Source organism: Periplaneta americana, chromosome 13 (assembly GCF_040183065.1).
Source record: "Periplaneta americana isolate PAMFEO1 chromosome 13, P.americana_PAMFEO1_priV1, whole genome shotgun sequence".
NCBI lineage: Eukaryota > Metazoa > Arthropoda > Insecta > Blattodea > Blattidae > Periplaneta > Periplaneta americana.
Genome location: NC_091129.1, coordinates 44,805,962 through 44,827,469, shown reverse-complemented (window position 1 = coordinate 44,827,469; position 21,508 = coordinate 44,805,962). Strand labels below are relative to the sequence as shown.

At 34.0% G+C, this 21,508-nt stretch overlaps 1 protein-coding gene across 4 annotated transcripts in view; it reads right to left on the bottom strand.

Moving 5' to 3' along the window:
* The window catches only part of LOC138711839 (uncharacterized), a 159,799-nt gene that overhangs the window by 95,722 nt on the left and 42,569 nt on the right, over positions 1 to 21,508 (bottom strand). For 3 of the 4 annotated variants that reach the window (XM_069843099.1, XM_069843097.1, XM_069843096.1), the window contains 4 exons: positions 20,702 to 20,843; positions 20,486 to 20,590; positions 19,637 to 19,747; positions 6,819 to 7,108 (listed from right to left, as the gene is read on the bottom strand). In XM_069843099.1, coding sequence (XP_069699200.1) covers positions 6,819 to 7,108; positions 19,637 to 19,747; positions 20,486 to 20,590; positions 20,702 to 20,843 — 648 coding nt within the window. The remainder of the gene's footprint in view (positions 1 to 6,818; positions 7,109 to 19,636; positions 19,748 to 20,485; positions 20,591 to 20,701; positions 20,844 to 21,508) is intronic. The other variant, XM_069843098.1, reaches the window with a different exon arrangement.

Sequence of the window (21,508 nt, the reverse complement as noted above, 5' to 3'; positions counted from 1 at the left end):
GAGTTCACGGTACGTCGAACCCCAAGCCTTCCAGATACAGTTTACTGCACTTCGAACCGAAGACTTTCAGATACAGTTCATTGCACTTCGAACCCAAGACTTCCGGATATGCCGCACTCGCCTGAACGCTGCCACAATTGCGGACCTACTCAAGTTCACTGCTAGCTCTCTCACAGCTGACAAACTAAACTAACTTACTCACTCGCCCTTTTATTTATTAAATCACACGTTCTCGAACCACTCATAACAGTCTCGGATGTTCTTGAATTTCGTCCTGGTCATTTCTATTTGGCCTATGTACATTTACTAGTTGCCTAAAATAGTTTTTCTATTTGTTTAGGATTGAATGAGAATCTGCAAGCAAGTCACCATTCTCATCCTCGACTTTGACCTTGGCCCTTGCCTGATATCCATTCTTAAATTCCTTTATGCCTTTATATAAATCTCTAATGTTTTTATTCTTAATACTTGTTTCTACCTCATTGAGTTTTTCTTCAAGTAATCTCTCTTTTTATTCCTAAGTGTATGACTTGCTACACGTCTTTCATTGAAATATATATCTTTTTTCGCCCCAACTGGAATTCTTTAAGAACTTCAATTTTGCCTGTTTCCTTCTTTCTACTACCGTGCAACAATCTTCATCAAACCACGGTTTCCTTTTCTTAGTTTCATAATAACCTATGCTCTGCTCAGCTGCAATTTTGATATTATCTCGGATATTTTCCCACACACTATTAACATTCAATTCTTCCTCAACTTTATCGGAACTTCGCAAAGCGGCAAACCTATTTGAAATTTCGACCTGATAATGTTGCTTAGTTTCCTCGCCTTTTAATTTTGGAATATTGAATCTCTTAATAATACCTTATTGTTCTACTCACTTGGCTACTGATAGTCTTTCTCTTAATTGTCCAATTACCAAATAATGGTCAGAATTATAGTTTGCCCCCCTGAAGATTCGAATGTCTACTATACTAGTATGTCTTCGTTTATCTATCAAGATGTGATCTATTTGGTTGTGTGTCAATCCATCTGGAGAAGTCCAAGTATATTTATATATATTCTTATGGGGGAATGTTGTACTTTTGACAATTAAATATTTGATGTGTCAAAGTTGACTAACATAACGCCATTATCATTACTAATCACGTGTAGGCTCTCTTTTCTAATAGTTGGTTTAAAAATATCCTCCCATCTTACATTAGCATTGAAACTGTCCAATAAAATTTTCATGTGATATCTAGATAACTGATCAAAAGTGTGTTTCAATTCCTCATAGAGCCTATCCTTTAAATAGTCATCTTTTTCTTCTGTAGGTGCGTGAGCATTTATAACTACAATATCGCACCATATACCATTAAGTACCAAACACAATACCGGTAACCTGTCACTGATAAATTCGACCTTTTTTACTGCTGATTTTATTCATTTATGAACAAAGAATTTCGATACCTTTAACTCTGGAAATCACTTTTACATAATATTCATGAATATGTTCTATTAGTACATAGTATATTAATAAATATAGCGTAAAATAATAATAATAATATAATTGTTATTAATTAATTAATTAATTTATTTATTTATTTATTGATATTTACGTGCTGGACAATAAAAGTCCAGCACAGTGATACAATTAATAATAATTTATTTATTTATTCATTTATTTATTTATTATTAATATTTGTGTGCTGAACAACAGCCAGAGGCCAATTATAGTTCAGCACAATACACAAACAGAAGATACAAAGGTGCAAAAACAAATCAATAATATCTTAAATAAACAAAAACATACATAAATAAAATTGATAACAAGAACAGTAAATACTAATAATCAAAACGAAACTATACCTTAAAAGGATCTAAATTTTGCCCCTGAAAATTGGCATATTTTATGCATCTACAGACTGGAGAAAGTGATTTTTAATTTCTGTTATAAATTTTTTTTTGAAATCTTAAACCTTTTTTAGGAATACGAAGGCTGATGTTGTTTATGATAGACTCACAATCAATATCACCCTTGATAACTTTGCAAAGAAATTGATAATAAAGGTTTTGACGTCTAGAATAAAGGCTACAACAGTTAAAATATTTACAGGTAATCTCATAGTTAAAGTCAGAGGAATTGGGTATAAATCGAAAAGCACATAAGGAAATAAATTTTCTTTGAATATTTTCCAATTTAACCGAATCAGTTGAAGTAATGGAATTCCAGGCTATAGATGCATATTCAAGTTTAGATCGAACCAAAGTAAAGTATAGAATTAATAGTGACTCTGGAGTAGAAAAAGAATAAGTTATAGATCTTATAAAACCAAGCATCCTTATTGAATGATTATAAATATATTGAACATGATCGTGAAAGTGTAATTTAGAATTGAGTAATACACCAAGATCTTTAATAGAATTTTTCCTAATAATACAGACGTTGTTAAGAGAATAATTAAATTTTATGGAAGTAGTTTTTCGTGAGTACGAAATGACAAAAGTTTTTGTTTCATTAATTTTCATTCCATTATTGTCAGACCAAAGTTCGATAGAGTTAATATCATTTTGAAGAGTTTGGCAATCGGCAGGACTATTTATTGAGCGAAATATTTTGAGATCATCAGCAAATAACAGGTAGTTTGAACTTATTCTTTTACATATGTCATCTATAAATAATAAAAATAATAGAGGGCCCAATGTAGATCCTTGGGGAACTCCACATAAACAATTAAATGGGTCTGAGAGAGAATCACCTAGACGAACACAATATTGTCTATTAGTTAAATAGTTTTCAAACCAGCTCACGTAGTTAGAAGAGAGACCAAAGTTTTCTAATTTATTTATCAAAATATTGTGAGGTACAACATCAAACGCTTTGCTAAAATCGATATAAATTGAGTCAATTTGACCTTGCGTTTCAACAACAGGCATAACAAGCTTAAGGTAGGATACTAAGTTTGTAGTTGTTGATTTACCTTCAGTAAAACCATGTTGGGCTGAATTAATTTTATTCTTAACATAAAATGAAACATGTTTGTGGATTATTTTTTCAAAAATTTTTGAGAAACTGTTTAATATTGAAATAGGTCTATAATTGGAAACAACATTTTTTTTACCATTCTTAAAGATAGGAATAATGGATGCTTCTTTCCAAAGCATAGGGTATGTACCGGTTAATAAACTTAAATTAAATATAAAAGTTAAAACAGGTATTAGAATATTAGAACATCCCTTAATAATAAAATTAGGAATGCCATCAGTGCCCTTGGATTTATTAGGTTTAAGCTTTTTTATGGCTAATGAAACGTCATCAACTGTAATTTTAGGTAAGGATAAGAAGTCAGTAGAATTATAATCCAACAAACAGAGATTAGAATTAGGATGTTTTTGAATCGATTTAAATTGATTAGCAAATGCATTAGCAATTTCTTTCTGATCAGTAATGTGAACCCCATTTATTAATAATTCGGTGGGGTAATTATTGGATTTTCGAAAAGATTCTACATATTTCCAAAATTTCTTGGGTTCATTCTTCAAATTTTCATCAATGGATTGTAACCATTTAAATTTATCATATTTAATCATAGCTTTAACTTGTTTTCTGTAATTGGAAAAAATTTGATAATGATGATCAGTTTTGAATTTCTTAAAATTTCTATGTGCTTTGTTCTTTTTCTTAATAAGTATACGCAAGCTATTTGAAAACCATTTAGGATAGTGCGATTTTTTTACGAAGGTGACAGGAACAGCTAGAGATATAGCATTGTTCATAATTTGAGATAACAAGTTAGTAGCAACGTTAACATCAGTAGTCTGATATATGGAATTCCAATCATGATTGTATAGAGTGGAATAGAGTTTCAAGTAATCACCTTGAGAATAATTCATGAAGGTACTAGATGGGCAGTGATCAGGTAGCGGCAAATATACTTCAAGATTAATGGAGATAGATGGATGATAAAAGTCCTCCAAAACTAGAGAATGATTGGCTAGTTCTACTGTACTGTTAATGATATTAGTAAAGACAAGATCAAGTAGATTTTTACTTGAAACAGTCAAATTAATTTGGTTTAATCCCAGAAGGCAAGACGAGGAATATAAATCACCGGACTTAATTTTAGAATAGTAATGAGTATCATTAAGATTAAAACCAGTTGACCAATCCACGCCAGGACAATTGAAATCGCCAATAACTACTATTCTAAAATTATAAGTATCAAGGTTTTTGTCAAGAAAATTGAGGTAAGATTTTAAGTGATTATGACCGAAATCAGGTGGGAAGTAATGATTTCCAATTAATAAATTAATACCGTCAGCCGTTTTAATTTCAATCCAAACACATTCATTAATAATTTCTAAATCATATCGCCGACACGTAAGAGGTAACTGGTTGTTAATCGCTGTTAGGACACCCCCACCTCTTTTTTTATTGGTGTCCTCGTAGGTTCTGTCTGCACGAAACACAGTATATTTGTTAGGGAATAAATTTGTATTTAATACTGATTCCGATAACCATGTTTCAGTAAGACAGATAATGATATCATTATTACTTACTACATTTTGAAAAATTTCATCAATTTTTGTATTAAGACCACGAACATTTTGGTAAAATATCTCAAGATGATTATTAGAACTGTACATTGAGAATTAGAGAATAATATTAAGAGGCATTAACCCTAGAATCAACAGAAGTACCTGGTGGAGCAAAATGCTGCTCAGGTTTAAGTTTACCAAAAAAGGGTGCAATGAGGCATCCAGCAGGCCAAACATCAGAATTATTAATTAACTCGAAATCCCTCTCATCAACTGAGATGTGAAAAGAGTTTTCAATTTGGTTATTAAGAGAGACCTTAATTTAAGTTGATTAAAGAATGAATCCTTAATATTATTCTCGTTCACATTAGGACTAAATCTAGAAACAAAAAGGGATTTGGTTCTGATTCTCTCTGGAGCCATTTCTAAGTTGCTATTAGTTAGAGTGCCAACTTTAGGATCTCGTTTCTTAAATTTTTTATGGGTTACCGTTTGAAAACCATCAGAGTCAACGTTATTTGATAACGCAACAGTGCTATCATCTGAGCGTACGACAGCAGAGGTTACCTCATTACTGTTATGTTGAGTAAAAGGAAATGAAGTACTTGGTGCTGACTTCGCATGATTGCGAGATTTTACAGTGTCAGACAAAACACTGCTGAAGGATTTCGTAACAGAGTTAACAGTCGACTGTTGACCCAATTTAGAGACAATTTGATCATGCTTACAAGGACAGGAATTTTTTACCATAATCTCAGCCATTTGTAATTTGAGGGCAGTATTCTCACTCTTTAACTCACCCATTTCTTTTTCCAGATTTTTCACATGTTCAAGAATAAGTGTTAAAAGTATCTAGAATAGACACACTGTTGAGCCTCACCGTCTCGACTTGAACAGAAAGAGATTCTGCACTTTGTAGATTAGGTAGATCCATTTCTCTAGTAGGCGAGATGATCTTTTTTTTAGCCTTATTGGTGGGTTTCACAGGAGTGTTATCACCATGAACAGCCTTCGCAGCACTGATACACTTAGCACACTTAAAGGAAGAAATGCCTCCCTTCATGAAAAAATCGTATTCAACTTCACTCAAATTTAAGCAGTCCAGATGAAATCTTAGGCCACAAGGCCCAGCACACTTCAGGAATTTTTGTCTGCCGAAGAAAGCAGCATTACATTTTGAACACGTATCTTTGCTAGCCGGCATTTTACGGAGTTAGCTAAGCGCCTTAAATGAGGACATAGACGAATGTAGTAATAACTGAACACTGTGAAAACAGCAGAGCTACACAAAAAGTCGACTGCTCTTCATGACGACTAGAAGCCGAACGAATAATAATAATAATAATAATAATAATAATACACAAAATTTAAAATATCAATTAATATAATTTGTAAACAATTTTAATAATAACCCCTCCCTTGATAAAATTCTGCTACTTTAAACTAAATGAAAGAATTTCCTTGTGTTTGATACTCGCTTCAGTGCCATTTTATCCCACTGACAACTACCGCCGTCCTGTCAGCTGGTCATCCTTGAAAACTCCGTCCTTTGATTGTCGCTTCCCTCCAAATCTCTGCATCCCTCCGTATATCCAGTCTACCATCTACGATAGTACTGGAGGTCACCAGAGGAAAGCTTTATTCGTAATCTCTGATTCCTTCACGAGTTGAATTCGCTCCGCTGATTAGCACTAACTGGAAGGAATGGTGAATGGGAGAAAAGTTTGGGGCAGAAGAAGATATCGGATGGTAGACGACATTGAGATATATGAATTGTACACGGAGACTAAAAGGAAGGCAGAAAATAGGAAAGATTAGAGAATGCTGGGTTTGCAGTGAAAGACCTATCCTTGGGCAGAAAACTATAAATGAATGTAGGTTTCAGATTCTTTGAGATTCAACATTCTGATAATAAATTACTAGGTAACAAGAAACAAAGACCAAACCATTCCAATCCAATAAAATTCTAGTTAAATTATAAAGATCAAGAAATTCCTCGAGATATGTCTTTACTTCCAGTCATCTTAGTGTGAAATCCGCTGTTACTCATTGAGGCTCATATTATCACAGAGATTAGACTACTGGATGATACATCACTATGCATATTCTAGGACTGCAATCGAAATGAGTGAGAGCTTGATATCGGTTTTTGATTGCCTTGTTGAACAGAACGTGACCCAGACATCTATTCAATATTGTCACTATGAAATGCTGTTCTTATCAGCAGAATTTGATTGCCACTTAGACATAAAAATATACCTAATATTAAATACAAAAAAGCAATACTTGAAACTCACCCCAGTTTGGACTTCTTGACAGTAACGGTACACACCACTGCTTGATATTTGAATATGCTGCCCATTATTGTCGCTGCACTTCCAGAGTCTACTTGTCCCATATCCTGTGTCATGTATTGAAATGTAGTAGAGAGTGACTGAACTTAAAGATTCATTGTGAGGCATTAAATATATATTTAGTTGTCCATTATTTTCAGAGGGACTGAAAATGAAGTTCAATGCCCCCACAAATATTTCATTTGATCCAACTTCATTATGCATTCTTATGCTCTTTGTTTTTTCTGATTCACCTAGAAATATAAAGTACACAAAACATCATTACCTACTTGCTATATTTGTAAAATACAGAGTGTTCACAGAAAATCTCTGTGATTATAAATGAGTATAGCAGTGCTGTTGATAGTCATATGCGAGTATAGATGGTGACATCAAAAAGAGGAAATCTATAATTTTAAAGTGCTTTCTTCTTTTATTTTTTCATTTTTTTTACTTGGTTACTTAATGACGCTGTATCAACTACGAACTACGAGGTTATTTAGTGTCGATGGAAATTGTGATAGCGAGATGAGGTCGAGGATTCGCCATAGATTACCTGACATTTGCCTTATTTAGTACCGTATTGCATGCATATTTTGCATTATATCATTCACAGTTAAGATATGAGATTCTCCTATGGGGAAATTCAACTAGTAGCCTACGCAAAAATGTTCTGGTTTTCAAAACCGATCACTCGCTCATTATAAGAGTAGCTACATTGCGTCGAAATTACATCTATACCAATTTCCTCCAAAAAATCAACGCCATCTTGATTAATACGACCAAGATTAAATTAATATAATCACATTTCAACTTAAATGTGTTGGCTGTCTTATTTCAAACAATCATATTGATGAGAATGTAAACAATGAAATCTACAAACAGGTAGTTTTGGGTCTGGTTATTTGGTGCTTTGTTTTGGTAGTATGTGCTTCTTATTTACAGTAGGCCTATATTTGTGAAAATAATAACTATGAGTTTTCATTAACTTGTCAAAAAAGTGCGAATTGAATGATACATTTCAACAAAATTTTCCACTATTAGAAATTAAAGTAGGAAGAAAAAATTGAGTGTACACTGTGTAACTCGACATTTTCAATATCACATGGTGGAAGAGCAGATACCAATGACCACATCAACAAAAGCTTGTGTACATCGATTTTTTCATCAACGTCAGACAATTGCAGGGGATTAACCAAGAGCACAGCCCGCCTCGATGTTTCAAACATGATAAATGTTGGTTATAACCAGACATCGGATTCTAGGGCAAATGCCTATTTTGTTTCTTTAGGAGAAAAGTAAAAATAATTATTAATATTTGTGTTTCATGGAAATTGAAAGGTATTCAAAGAGTTTTATAGTGCCCTAAAATGCCCTAAAACGGTTATTAGAGCCTAATTTGTTAATATTCGCCTAAAAATGCCTAACTCACTGTAAAGTTTCGCATTTTACTCTTACTTTTTATAATTTATACATGCATTCACTGCGAAATTTAAGGCATTTAAAAAGTGGAAAGTTTGCTTCACATCGGCCATGAAACCATTGATAAAGGAAACAAAATGTTTTGAATCTCACGACACTCGCAATAGATTTCACCGAATTTAACATGTTTGGAGGCATAAATGCCGACAAAGAACCAACCTTAGTTTTGAAGCAGGCAACAATCACAACATGTGCTGCTACCGATTCAGAGATTATACTATACTATAAAAATGACTGTTTTCGGTCTGAAACCGATTAGCTGTACTGCCCTTCAGAGTGTCATAAAATCACAATTTTTGGAGAAAGAGTGTTTTTGAAATATTTATGAAAAGTCGTAAAACTGCGAATTAGTAGGGTAAACCGTTACAAAATATTTAAAAGAATGGCCCTCCTAGTGTTAACACTACCAGGAAATGCAACAATAAGTGGAACTTTGTATTTTTGTCCAATTGAATCTCAATAACAACGGTTCATTTGAATGCTCGTTAACAGTTGCTCTTTCCCTCACCTTATTTGTGTTGAGAAGTTCTGAGCGGTAGGACGTTTTCCTGTGAAGTTTAACGCGATAATGCCGAAAAATATAAGTGCAAAATCTACATTGATCCGGCAATGGCTAACAGAATATTCAGAATTCACTTATGATGGAAAAATAATATTCTGCAAGATTTGTAGCAAACAGGTATGTAACAATAGTTGAAATATATAAATTCTATTAATTTTAATGAGTAGGCCTATAATATTTATACATTGACTGAGCTATCCTGAGGTATAATTCTTTTTAAGACCACTACACTTTAACCTTTTAAATTCCGATAGTTAAAGTATTTGCAGGTCATTAAAATTTTGATTGTTCGAACCCACTAACTTTGTGATAGAAATACGGCAATACAACAATTAGGATTTTATTTTAATTCAGTTTACTTTACATTTTTAGATTTCGCAAGGAAAGAAGTGCCACCTAAAGCAGCATGTGCAAGGAGCGGCTCATAAGGCTAAAGCTCAGCAGAAAAATCAACTGCAACAAACTTTACTAACACAGCCTACTTCATCCAATCTCAGCAGCAATTTCTATGCTGGTTTAACCAGAGCGTTTGTTGCTGCTAACATTCCCTGGAATGCAATTGAAAATCCGGTTTTAAGACAGTTTTTACAAAAATACTGCAAACAAAATATCCCATCTGAGTCGACCCTAAGAAAAAATTACTTAGACAGAATATACAATGAAACTTTAGCTTCCATTCGGGAGGATATAGGTGATTCTTACATATGGGTCTCTGTGAATGAAACCTCAGATCCTATGAATAGGTATATAGCAAATATGGTAGTAGGAAAACTTAGTCCTGATGGACCTTCGATTCCACACCTCGTATGTGTTAAGGAACTTTCGAAAGTGAATAGCCAAGCCATTGCTTATTTTGTAAATAAAGGCCTACAGTCTTTATACTCAGGTAATATAGACGATTCTAAAGTTCTGTTGTTTTGTACTGATGCTGCCTCATACATGGTTGCTGCAGCTCCACTTCTTAAAACATTTTATCCTAACCTCACGCATGTAACCTGTCTAACACATGGCCTTCACAGGGTTTCTGAAACAATCCGGAATGAATTTCCTCTTGTCAATTCGTTTATTTCTAACACAAAAAAATGTTTTTGTAAAGCCCCATCCAGGATTTCAATATTCAGAGAGAACTTTCCAGATATCCCACTCCCATCTCAGCCGGTTGTTACACGATGGGGAACCTGGATTCAGTCAGTGGTGTATTATTCTAAGTATTTTAAAGAAGTGGTCACAGTTATTGATAAATTACCTGAAACTGATAGTGCAGCGCGTGTGAAAGCAGTGAAAGATTGTCTGAATGACTCACGAGTGAAAAACGATATTGCCTACATAACATAAAACTTTTCTTTCATGCCTGCAAGCATTGAACAATTAGAACGTGAAAAACAATCTCTTTGTAGCCAAATAGCAATAGTAAAGGAAGCTCAAGTGAACATACATTCTGCTTTGGGCGAAACTGGGAAAAAAGTTAAAAATAAGTGGGACAACGTATTAAATAAGAATGTAGGATTTTCATTGTTGGAAAAAGTATCAAGAGTGATATCGGGGGAAAGTGTAAATGTTCCAGTAAGTATTGATGTTTCTATTGTACCTAATTTAAAATTTGCGCCTCTCACATCAGTTTCGGTTGAAAGAAGTTTTTCTGCTTTCAAAATGATTCTCAGTGACAAAAGGCAAAGGTTAACTGTGGAGAATTTAGAAAAAATTCTGGTGGTGTACTGTGCAGATAATTATAATAAAGTCTGAGCATGGAACTGAATTTCAATAACTTAAAATGAGTAATCTTGATATCAATAATCATTATTTCATTAGTTTCAATATATTAAATTTGTGCAGCTCTGTTTATAAATATAATATAATATTCTTTTTTAATGTTTAAACATACTTTTTTGTGCGTATTTTAGTGTATAACTAAAAATTTTAGTGAAAGAAATAAGTATGATACCTTGATGTGCCTAAAATGCCTATTTTCATTAAAACAGAGCCTAATTTTACAAATTTTGAGCTTATTTTAGGCGCCTAAAACTGCAATTTTTAGTGCCTAAAAATCCGATGTCTAGTTATAACTGATCTTAAAAGCGGTTATATTCAGGACATTTTAAATAAATCTTCTACTTATATTTCCAACATGCGTTTACTAGTTATAATGAATGTGTCATTTCTTATATATGTTTTTATAAACATCTAGTCAATTAAATGTAAACTTGACAAGCTGATTTTATTTATTTATTCAGTGAACTGTGATGTATTATGTGTGAATGAACATTGATTAAATAATAATGAGATATATTTATATGTTCCAGATGGTTATCAACTTCCTAGTCATTTCTGAAGGTCTAACTTTACTCGTACATTCATTAAGAATAATAAACTTACATTTAATTTAATTGATAAAAGTTAGTTTTGTATTGAGAAGATCTTTGAGGCTTCTGCTTTTATTCTTAATTCTTTAAATATAAATGTGGTAACTGTTTATTGAACACCAGATTCTGATATATCTTTATACACTCAAAATATGGAAGGATAATTACTTTTCTTTTAAGGTTTAAACACTATAATATATTTATATTTGGAGATCCTAATCTTGACCTTAAAGATATTGATGGTTACACAATTTTTTTTTATGATATGATATATTTATTCCACCAGCTTACATTGGTCGTGATGGCCCTTCACATTTCTGGATACAGTGCCATTACTCCCTTGGATACATAATTTTCTGCTTACGCTTTTTTAAACATCTGGCTATTATAAATGACCCTGATCACTTTTCTATCACGTCATTCATTTCTGTTTCCCTCCCTTCTTTTCCCATTTACCCTTCCCTTTCCTAGTTAGCTATCTTATTCTAACTAATCTCATTTAAATAAACAATCACTTCTCTCAACCTCTTATTACTTGTTCCCAACATTGTTTACATTAGTTGAACTCTTTCATAGTTCTTAACTTATTCACTTGAATCACTAACGTTCACTATTAATCCCATTCCCATTAATCTACTCTATATATTTTCAGACGAAGTAGTTTCTACAGTTTCATTACATTTCCATTCCTATTTTCTTTATTATATTTACATCACTACTTACTTATTATCACTCTCTGGTTATTACTTGTATCTTATCCTTTTTCACTATTATTCCCTTGCCTTACCGTCTTTTCTGTCACTATCACTCTTTTCACTTTCCTAACTTTTGTCACTCATGCATACTATTTTCACTTTATCACTTTCCTATGTCTTGTCACTCATGCACCAACCTCTTAAGTTATAACTTTTCTGTCCCTTACTTCTTCCCGCTGACATAACCTCTATTTGGTGTCGCTAATGTTACTTCATCCTTTCCAGTTCTTGTAGAATCTTGACTTCTTCATCTCTTTATTCCTTTTGTAATTGCTGACCCATTATTGTTCTTCCAGCTGGATTCACTGCACTCTTTTTGCCGTTCTCAGCTCCTGTATGTCGTCCTTCTCTTCTCCCCTGTCTGCCTGATGTCGTACATCATTATTTTAGTGCAAGCTTCTTGTTTCTTCATTAATCGCTTGTTGATATCCTCGTCTGCTGCTGTTGCTGCACTATGCATGACTCTAGTCACTGGCCTCTCTTCCTGGTTAATGTGACTTGCTGACTGATTCATTCCATCGCTTGCTATTCTTTCCTGTGTGATGACCTCTCCACTTTCTAATTTTTCAAATAGTTCTCCCATCGTATGTTTCACTATAATGTTCCTTCGCCTCTTTCATTGTCCCTATCACTGTATGGTTCAAATTTTCCAAACAGAATTCCACATCAAACATCTCCCCATTTATCTTTAATTTGTCTCCGTATAATCTAGTGAAATGACCATTTTTCCTTGCAGCCTTCATAAAAGGAATCAATATTCTTCTCCTGCATCTTACTTCATATTCAAAATCATGTTCCAGTCTAATATTTGATAATCCATGTTGAATCTTTCGTACACTACTTTTAACACTTGAATATAAATAATTGATTAAATGGCGATCTTACTCGTGTTAATTGTGTAAGCATGTGCGGCTTACAACTGTTTCGGTGCTTCTTCACACCATCCTCAGAGCCTACTAGATCTCGACGTCATCTCGAACTTCACTGCCTGTTGTGTGGGTGCGTTCAATTGTTGAAAAGTGTTGAAATGTGGTGTCAAGTAGTGTGTGTGTTCTGAAATTGATCTGTGTGTTGAGAATTTGATCAGGGTGTGTTTAAGTGTGTCTGTATATTTCATATTGTTCTAGTGTGTTGAGTTTTTGGTTTTTGGGTTGTATGTGTAGGATTTCCATGTCTGTATTTATGTTACAGTACCTATTGTATGTGTGGTTAGCATTAGTTATGTGTTCGGCATATGTAGATGTATTGTGTCCTCTTTTTATTGCTTTAATCTGTTCTTTGTATCGAGTTTGGAATGATCTGCCTGTCTGTCCAATGTAGAAACTGTTGCAACTATTGCATGTGAGTTTGTATATGTCTGTGTGGTTGTATTTATTTCTTGTGTTCTTGTGTCTGTGTTGTGTTTTGTGTGTTTTTGTGTTTGTTGAGTTTTTGTTTTGTCTTCCTTATGATGTTGTCTATTATGTTTGGGTTGTAACCATTTTCTTGTGCTATGTATTTGATTGTGTTCACTTCTTCGTTGTAGTGTTGTTGGCTCATGGGTATGTTGAGTAATCTGTGTACCATTGTCCTGAATGCAGCATGTTTGTGTTGTGTGGGGTGATTAGATGTGCTGTGTATGTGTGTGATGGTGGTGGTGGTTGGTTTTCTGTATATTTTGAAGGTGTGTTTGTTAACTTTTGTTATGGTGATGTCTAGAAAATTTATGGAGTTATTGTTTTCGAGTTCCAGTGTGTATTGGAGTTTTGGGTGTATTTTGTTTATGTATTGGTGTAGTTTGTGTATTTGTCGTTTGTTTCCTTTGTATAGTATGAGTATGTCGTCTACGTATCTGTGCCAGTATATTATGTTGTGTTCATTGTTGAGTATGTATGTTTGTTCTGTGTTGTGTAAAAATATCTCTGTTAGTATGCTAGATATGGGTGATCCCATTGGCAATCCTTCTGTTTGGGTGTAGTAATTGTTGTTGTGTGTGAAATAATTTTGCTTTGTTATGATGTCTGTGATTTGGATGATTTCTTCGATGTATTCTTGTGGTGTGTTGTTGTCTATGAGCATTTGTTTTAGTATATGTAATGTGTCTTGTATCGGTATGTTAGTGTAAAAGTTAGTGATATCGAAAGATGCTAGTGTTGCACTGTGTGGAATATGTTGTTTTGTTTTGTTGACTAGGTCTATAGTGTTTTTTATTGTTGTCTATTTTCTGAATTTTATGTTGTTTCTGATGATTTTGTCCATGTGTGTGGCTAGTTTGTGTGTTGGTGCCTGTTTGTAGTTGATTAGAGGTCTGATTGGTATGTTTTTTCTTTATGTATCTTGGGTAGTGCATTGAGTTTAGGTGCTGCTCGTTTGATAGGTTTGAGTTGTTGTTTCATGTTGTACGGTATTACGTGTTTGCTTTTGTTGATTGTGTTTTTTATTGTGTTGTGGTATTGTGTGGTTTGATCTTTTTCAAGTTCTGTGATGTCGTTTTGTTTAAAGTATGTTTCTATTTTGTTGTGTAGGTCTTGTTTGTGTAGTATTACTGTACAATTGCCTTTGTCTGCTTTGGTGAAAATGAGGTTATATTGTTGTTGTTTTGCTTTTAGTGTTTTTATTGTTATATGTTCTCTTTTGTTTGTGTTGGGTTCGTGTATTTTGTTTATGTGTCTTATGATGTCTTGTCTGATGTATTCTTTGTGTTCTGTTTTTGTGTTTTGTATTGCTGTTTCCGTGTTGATGATTGTCTGTGTTTTTTGTTTTGGTCCTGTGTTGTTGTGTGGTATGTTATGTTTTAATCCTTTTTCCAATAGAATGGTTTCGTTGTGGTTGAAGGTCATTCCAAACTCGACACAAAGAACACATTAAAGCAATAACCAGAGGACACAATACATCTACATATGCCGAACACATAACTAATGCTAACCACACACACAATAGGTAACATAAATACAGACATGGAAATTCTACACATACAACCCAAAAACCAAAAACTCAACACACTAGAACAATATGAAATATACAGACACATTAAAACACACCCTGATCAAATTCTCAACACACAGGTCAATTTCAGAACACACACACTATTTGACACCACATTTCAACATTTTTCAACAATCGAATGCACCCACACAACAGGCAGCGAAGTTTGAGATGACGCCGAGATCTAGTAGGCTCTGAGGATGGTGTGAAGAAGCACCGAAACCCCTGTAAGCCGTACATGCTTACATAATTAACACGAGTAAGATCGCCATTTAATCAATTACTAATATTTGAGTTTTTTAAGTACTTTCGTTTGCTCAAATTTTTTTTCACAAAGGACTAGAGAGCGGCAAGGGAGAAACTAATCCCTCAATGAGACAACACACAGAAGAGTGCATTGCGGAGGACCAGACAGCAGCAAGGGAGAAACCAAAAGAACACGTGCAAAAGTGTTACGGCTTAAAGAAGGATCCCTCCCGGCATGGCAAACCAGGATTGCTTAACCAGCCACCTTCCTAGGAAGAGGCCCATGCCCTGAGGGGACTTTATGGGTTTGGGTTGAACTTGAACTTGAACTTGAACCTGTATTTAAAAAGGGTGATACAATACAGCCTGATAATTACAGGCCGATCTCACTTATTCCTATTATATCTAAAACTGTTGAAAAATTAATCTTTCAGCAACTGAATTTCCATTTTGAACATAATAATTTATTTTCTAATTCTGAATATAGTTTTAGAGAAGGTTTATCAACTGTTATAACTGTGGAAAATATTGTTTCTTTCATACTTAATGGTTTTGATGGAAAAAAAATACTGCTGCTTCCTTTGTTCACTTATCTAAAATGTTTGACATTGTGTTTCAAGACATTCTTGTTGTGAAATTAAAATATTATGGAATAAGTGATATTGCATTTTCAATTATTAAATCATATCTTTCTAATAGGTTACAATGTGTTAAAGTGGACAATCAAATTTCTAACTTGCTTAATGTATTTAATGGTATCCCTCAAGGATCAATACTTGGCCCATTCTTTTTTTTTTCAAATTACATGCTGGATAAGAGCGTTTTGTATGCTGATGACACTTTTTTTAACTACAAGTAAATCTATAAATACTCTTGAAAAATTTAATGAAAAAGTAATAACTAATGTGCAAGTTGGTTTGATTCTGATAGATTAACTATAAATGAAAAAAAAATGTTATGTTTTATTTAACGACGCTCGCAACTGCAGAGGTTATATCAGCGTTGCCGGATGTGCCGGAATTTTGTCCCGCAGGAGTTCTTTTACATGCCAGTAAATCTACTGACATGAGCCTGTCGCATTTAAGCACACTTAAATGCCATCGACCTGGCCCGGGATCGAACCCGCAACCTTGGGCATAGAAGGCCAGCGCTTTACCTACTCGCCAACCAGGTCGACTCTATAAATGAAAATAAGGCAGAAGAATTAATATTTAGTCTATGTAATATTAATGTGTGTGTGTGTCTAATGCCTACTCACTTCACTTTGCGTGATACGGGTTCTGCATACTGTGGATAGATGGCAGGACTGTGACCCATTTTCAAATTGCACACCACTTCGGCAGGCCATGTTATGCATGATGTGTATCTGTGAAGAGTTATGTCACGTACTAGGGTGAGTGTATGTTAAGTGTTCGTGTAAGTGTAGTGTAGGGAATGGGTGAGGAAGGGAGAAGGGGAAACTCGGTGCTAGCACATAGCCTACTTCTGTTGAATAGCACCAAGGAGGCCGCCAGGCTTAATGTCTCCATCCAATGGACGAATCACTAGCAACAGTGACATATGCCTTCTCTTCATATGAACTGTGGAGTGATTTGGAATTTAACCCAGGCATATTGGTGCACAATTTAGTGATTAGAAGTTTTACAAGAAAATTTCTGACCCTGCCGGGAATCGAACCCAGGCCGGCTAGTCTCGAGGCAGACACACTACCACAGAGCTAACTCAGCGGACCTGTTAAAAGTGTAAAATTATTAGGAATATATTTAAATAGTAAATTGAATTGGGACATTTATACTAATAAGGTGATTATTAGGTTATCAAGAATGTTGTATCTGATTAGAAAACTGAAATTAAGTACACACCAATTTAGTATTGCATGCATATTTTGTGTTTTATCATTCTGAGTTAACATATGAGATTCTATTATGGGAAAATTCAATTGGGAGAAAATAGGTTTTCTTATGGCAGAAAAAGGCTGTAAGATGTATAACGGGAATAAGCAAACAGCCTCCTGTATAAGGTATTTTCAAGAGGTGAAAATAACGACTTACCTTGTCTTTACATTTTTTACAGTTTGTTGTTTGTTAGAGAGAATTATAATACATTCAATTTGAGAGGTGATGTACATAAGCATAACACTAGAGAAGGAAATCATGTTGACTATGAATACACTAGATTAGTAAAAGTTCAAAATTGTTAAAGAGTTGTTGGAATTAAGCTTTTTAATCTACTTTCCCCGAGTGCAGCATCCTGTAGTATTAATAAATTTAAGAGATTATTGAAAAATTGGCTTGTGACCAAAGCATTTTATAATATTAATGAGTTTGAAATGGCTAGTGAGTTAGATCATGTATTTTAATTATTATTTTTTATGGGTGTTTTTTATGTTTGACTAAGCCTATTACAATATTTTGTTTGGCTATTATCTCTCTTAAATATCTCCAAATAAATATCTCAAAAAAGAAGCATAAAGACGTAACTTTACCATCATCTTCAAACAAAATGACGTCTTTTTTTCAACAGTGGTGGCTCATAGTCAGATTTTCAGGATAGGCAAAATTTACAAAATACAATGATATAATAGTACATATAGTGATTATCAACCGCCTCACAAACCACAATGTTCTGCTTACTCTCCATTCTATATGTTAACAAAAACTTTGATATAAATATTCGCTTGCAGTATCAGCCATTAATGCAGGAGCTTGAGGATTGCTGAGCATAAGAATATCTAACCTTCATTTGTAGAGTGGATATATGTGTCGATCCTTTTTCTTTTGTACCACTTAAAGACGGTCATCATACCATGAATAATTTAGTTTAATACAGGTGTGGGTCGCCCACTGTTCAAAATAAGTTCTCTTTTCAATATCATTAGGACGCGAAAATGAACAACATAGTATTGTTGTCACTGTGTATTAACTTTAAATCACCAAATGTACAAAATATGAGTACGTACTTAAATAAAAATCATATCTTCTAAAACATTGTGCTAATTATTATTGTACTCGTAACAGGCTATGTTACAACTTGTGAAACTTTCAAATAGAAATTTATTTAGAATAGTGATCTTTCTTAATGCTCACTCCAGGACCAGATTTGGAGTACAGCCAGCACCAACATTTCTGGCATGTGTTCTTGAGTAAAAACCCAGCCAGTGAGCATTTGTTGCCAGTGCAGCTGAGAATGGTACCACCCAAATACACGTCATGTCAGCAATCTGCCAATCACAGTTGTCAGTCTTATTGCTCACTGACTGCGGCAAAGACAAGATACTCGCACTTTGCGTTTCTGGGGTGTGTCCTTGAGTACATTGCCACTTCAGCTGAGAGTGGTACCACCTCCTAAACAGAAATCACGTCAGCAATCTGCCAATCACTGTAGTTAGCTTTCTCGCCCACAGACTGTGGCAAAGATAAGACACTCGCTCTCAACGTTCCCATTACTAATTTCACACACCAAAAATGGTGACTCTGGTTACAATGCGGAAGGTTGGCTAACTTCACAACTGTCTACCCTCTGACGCATTGTGATCTGCCCGGTACAGTGTATTCTTTTCAGAAAAGTCGCTCTGCCAGTAATGAGCAACATTCAACCAATTCTCCAAAAATCTCACTACAGTGTTATTAAACTAAAGTTTTGAAGGTGCTAGACAAGAGAACATATCTTATCTTAATAAATTTAATACTCGGGAAATAATGTTTATTAATTTGATTTTATTATTAATATGCTTAATAAATACACACTTTTAAGCTTTTTTCCAAATGTGTTGGGTATGTTAAGCCTACCCTGCCTACTCTGAAGAGCCGCCACTGTTTTCCAAACCAACAGTCGTGGGAAAAAGTAATTAAAATTTGCAGCAGAAGGCTCTTGTACTTATAACTCCATCAAACATAACTGCAGTTTTCGTTCGATATACTGCACTTCTTTCATTATTAGGAAGTTTTCAATAGAAACAGCTTTATCTGCAGTCGCACTAAATGTGAAAAGATTTCAGTGAACATACTTGCCCATTTTGCAATGAAAGCCACTGCATTATGAAGGAGCTAGAAGCAGCTAGATTCATCTCTGTAATGACTGATTCCTCCAATCACAGATATTTGAAAACTGTTCCTGTCCTTGAGAGGTACTTTTTTTTTTCGTAGCATAGGAATTAGAGTAATGGTAACTGAATTTAATTTGTATGGCTAACTTCATTGGAAATGTATTATCACATAAAGATTTCCCGGTTTTTTTATTTTCAAAATCTAGCCATCTTGTGTAGGGGTATGGTGATTTGGCCCACCCAGAAGAATGAGACGAGAATGTGTTCAATTCATAAATATTAAACCTAAGACACCCTGAATAATGAGAACAGCATTTGAATTTTAGCATTAATTTAATAGTAAGATATAATAAATAAAGCCTACTTACTTTTTTTCTCGCGAGGCGACATGCTGCCAGGCACTGTGGTGGAGTTACTACGATACCACTCACAGTTTTCTGACTGCATTGTGCATGGCTTGGGGTCGACATCATCCAAATCTAAACAGAATGTGACAGTCAACTGTTAATTCCAAAGTAAACATCAATCATAAAACGAAAATATAACTCCTTAAGAAAGACTGTAAGTGTTACCATTAGACAACGGATGTTAGGTAGCAAAAGGATAGACATCAGATGCGTAAAAGAAATTAAAAATGAGGAAAGAAAGGTATTTAAATAACATAATACTGATTAATGTAGCTATTAAACATAGCTAAAGGAAATTAGGACGCAAAATGGCACAAAAACCTAAGTCTAAACAGTATTTGTCTACCTCTTAAGTATATTTCTAGACTACTACAGAGACTTCAAATAGACATTCATCCATGAGTGTGCAACCACGCGTGGTGGCTAGAAGCATATTATTTGCCACCAGAGTCAGATATTCATAGCTCCTTAAGTCAAGTGCATAGATTGCTCATGGAAATTACAATAACCACCTAGGTAGATGTTAGAAATGATATCCTTGTGCCACCACACATCTCTCACACCTTTTAAGAAAATTTTCATTAACATGCATTAGTTCATTTTCTGAAATTGCTGCAATTTCCATTCTTATGTTGTCTTTTATTTAAGTGGACAGCTTCAAATACTTGGAGTGTACACGCAAAGTGTGTTTTAGTGGTCGAGAAACTAATAAAGTCTGTTTCTGGTAACAATAAGATAGTTGACATTTTTTAAACTGCTATCCAGCAAAAGCCTTGTAAATCTTTTCTCTTGCATAGCAGAAATACTCACACAATGCAGTGCCATCTGGTGAAAGAAGAGGCAATCCTAAAGCATTAGTTCTGGCATAAACTTCAACTGAACCATTCCTGTTTATGGTAGTGACGTTTACATTGTCTGTGGGAAATATAAATGCACCTTCATTTCAGAGCAGTGATATTAATAACAAAAATATTCGACATGTAATTTAATTATAGAATTGCATCTTAAGATATATAAATGCCTTACCTGTACCTGGATTTCTGCACCCAGTTATCCTCTTAACAAACACATCTGCAGAAGCACTTTTCTCTGAGACAATTCTGATTTTTGCTGACTTGTAATATGAGTTCAGTTCTCTTATGAATCTATGAGTTGTCCAGGGATTAGACTGAAAAATCATAAACAAAGGAATATGCTTTATAATTCCAGAAAAAAACATATTTCACATAAGGAATGAAATACCTACTGGTAGAATAGCATGAATGGTGGTATCAGAAGATCACAAACAAGAATCACCAAAAATACATAGCTCATTGTATGAAAAAGAAATGCACGACATAGAAACAATAGACAAATAAATAGAGATAGGAACAGTGGAAGTCAAGGTGGTAAGTTCAGCTTTTACGTTCTCACTCTATGCTGCGGGGAAAAGGAAAAATATGAGATTTTCACTGAAATACTTCCCTGTCTTTTAATTTTTTATTTTACGACGTATAAAGAGAAATTATTGTGATACTGAAATACAAGTTTTCAGCATGTAATTTGTATATCTATTTATTTATGTGTAGAGATTTCTCCTAAATTCTTGGACAAATTTTGTTCATATTTAACTTTATGAGTTTATTCAGTCGAAATAAAGCATAAATTATAATAATTTGTAATAAAATAGGGTATTTTAATTTTTATCTTGGTTTTTAAAATTTTTATTTTCGTTCTTGTATAAATGTTTTAAAGTACATCATATCATATTGTAATTGTATAATATATGTTTATTTACCTATATTTGCTTATTTGTCTATGTTTGTCTAGGTTTTTGCATTCCTACTGAGACAC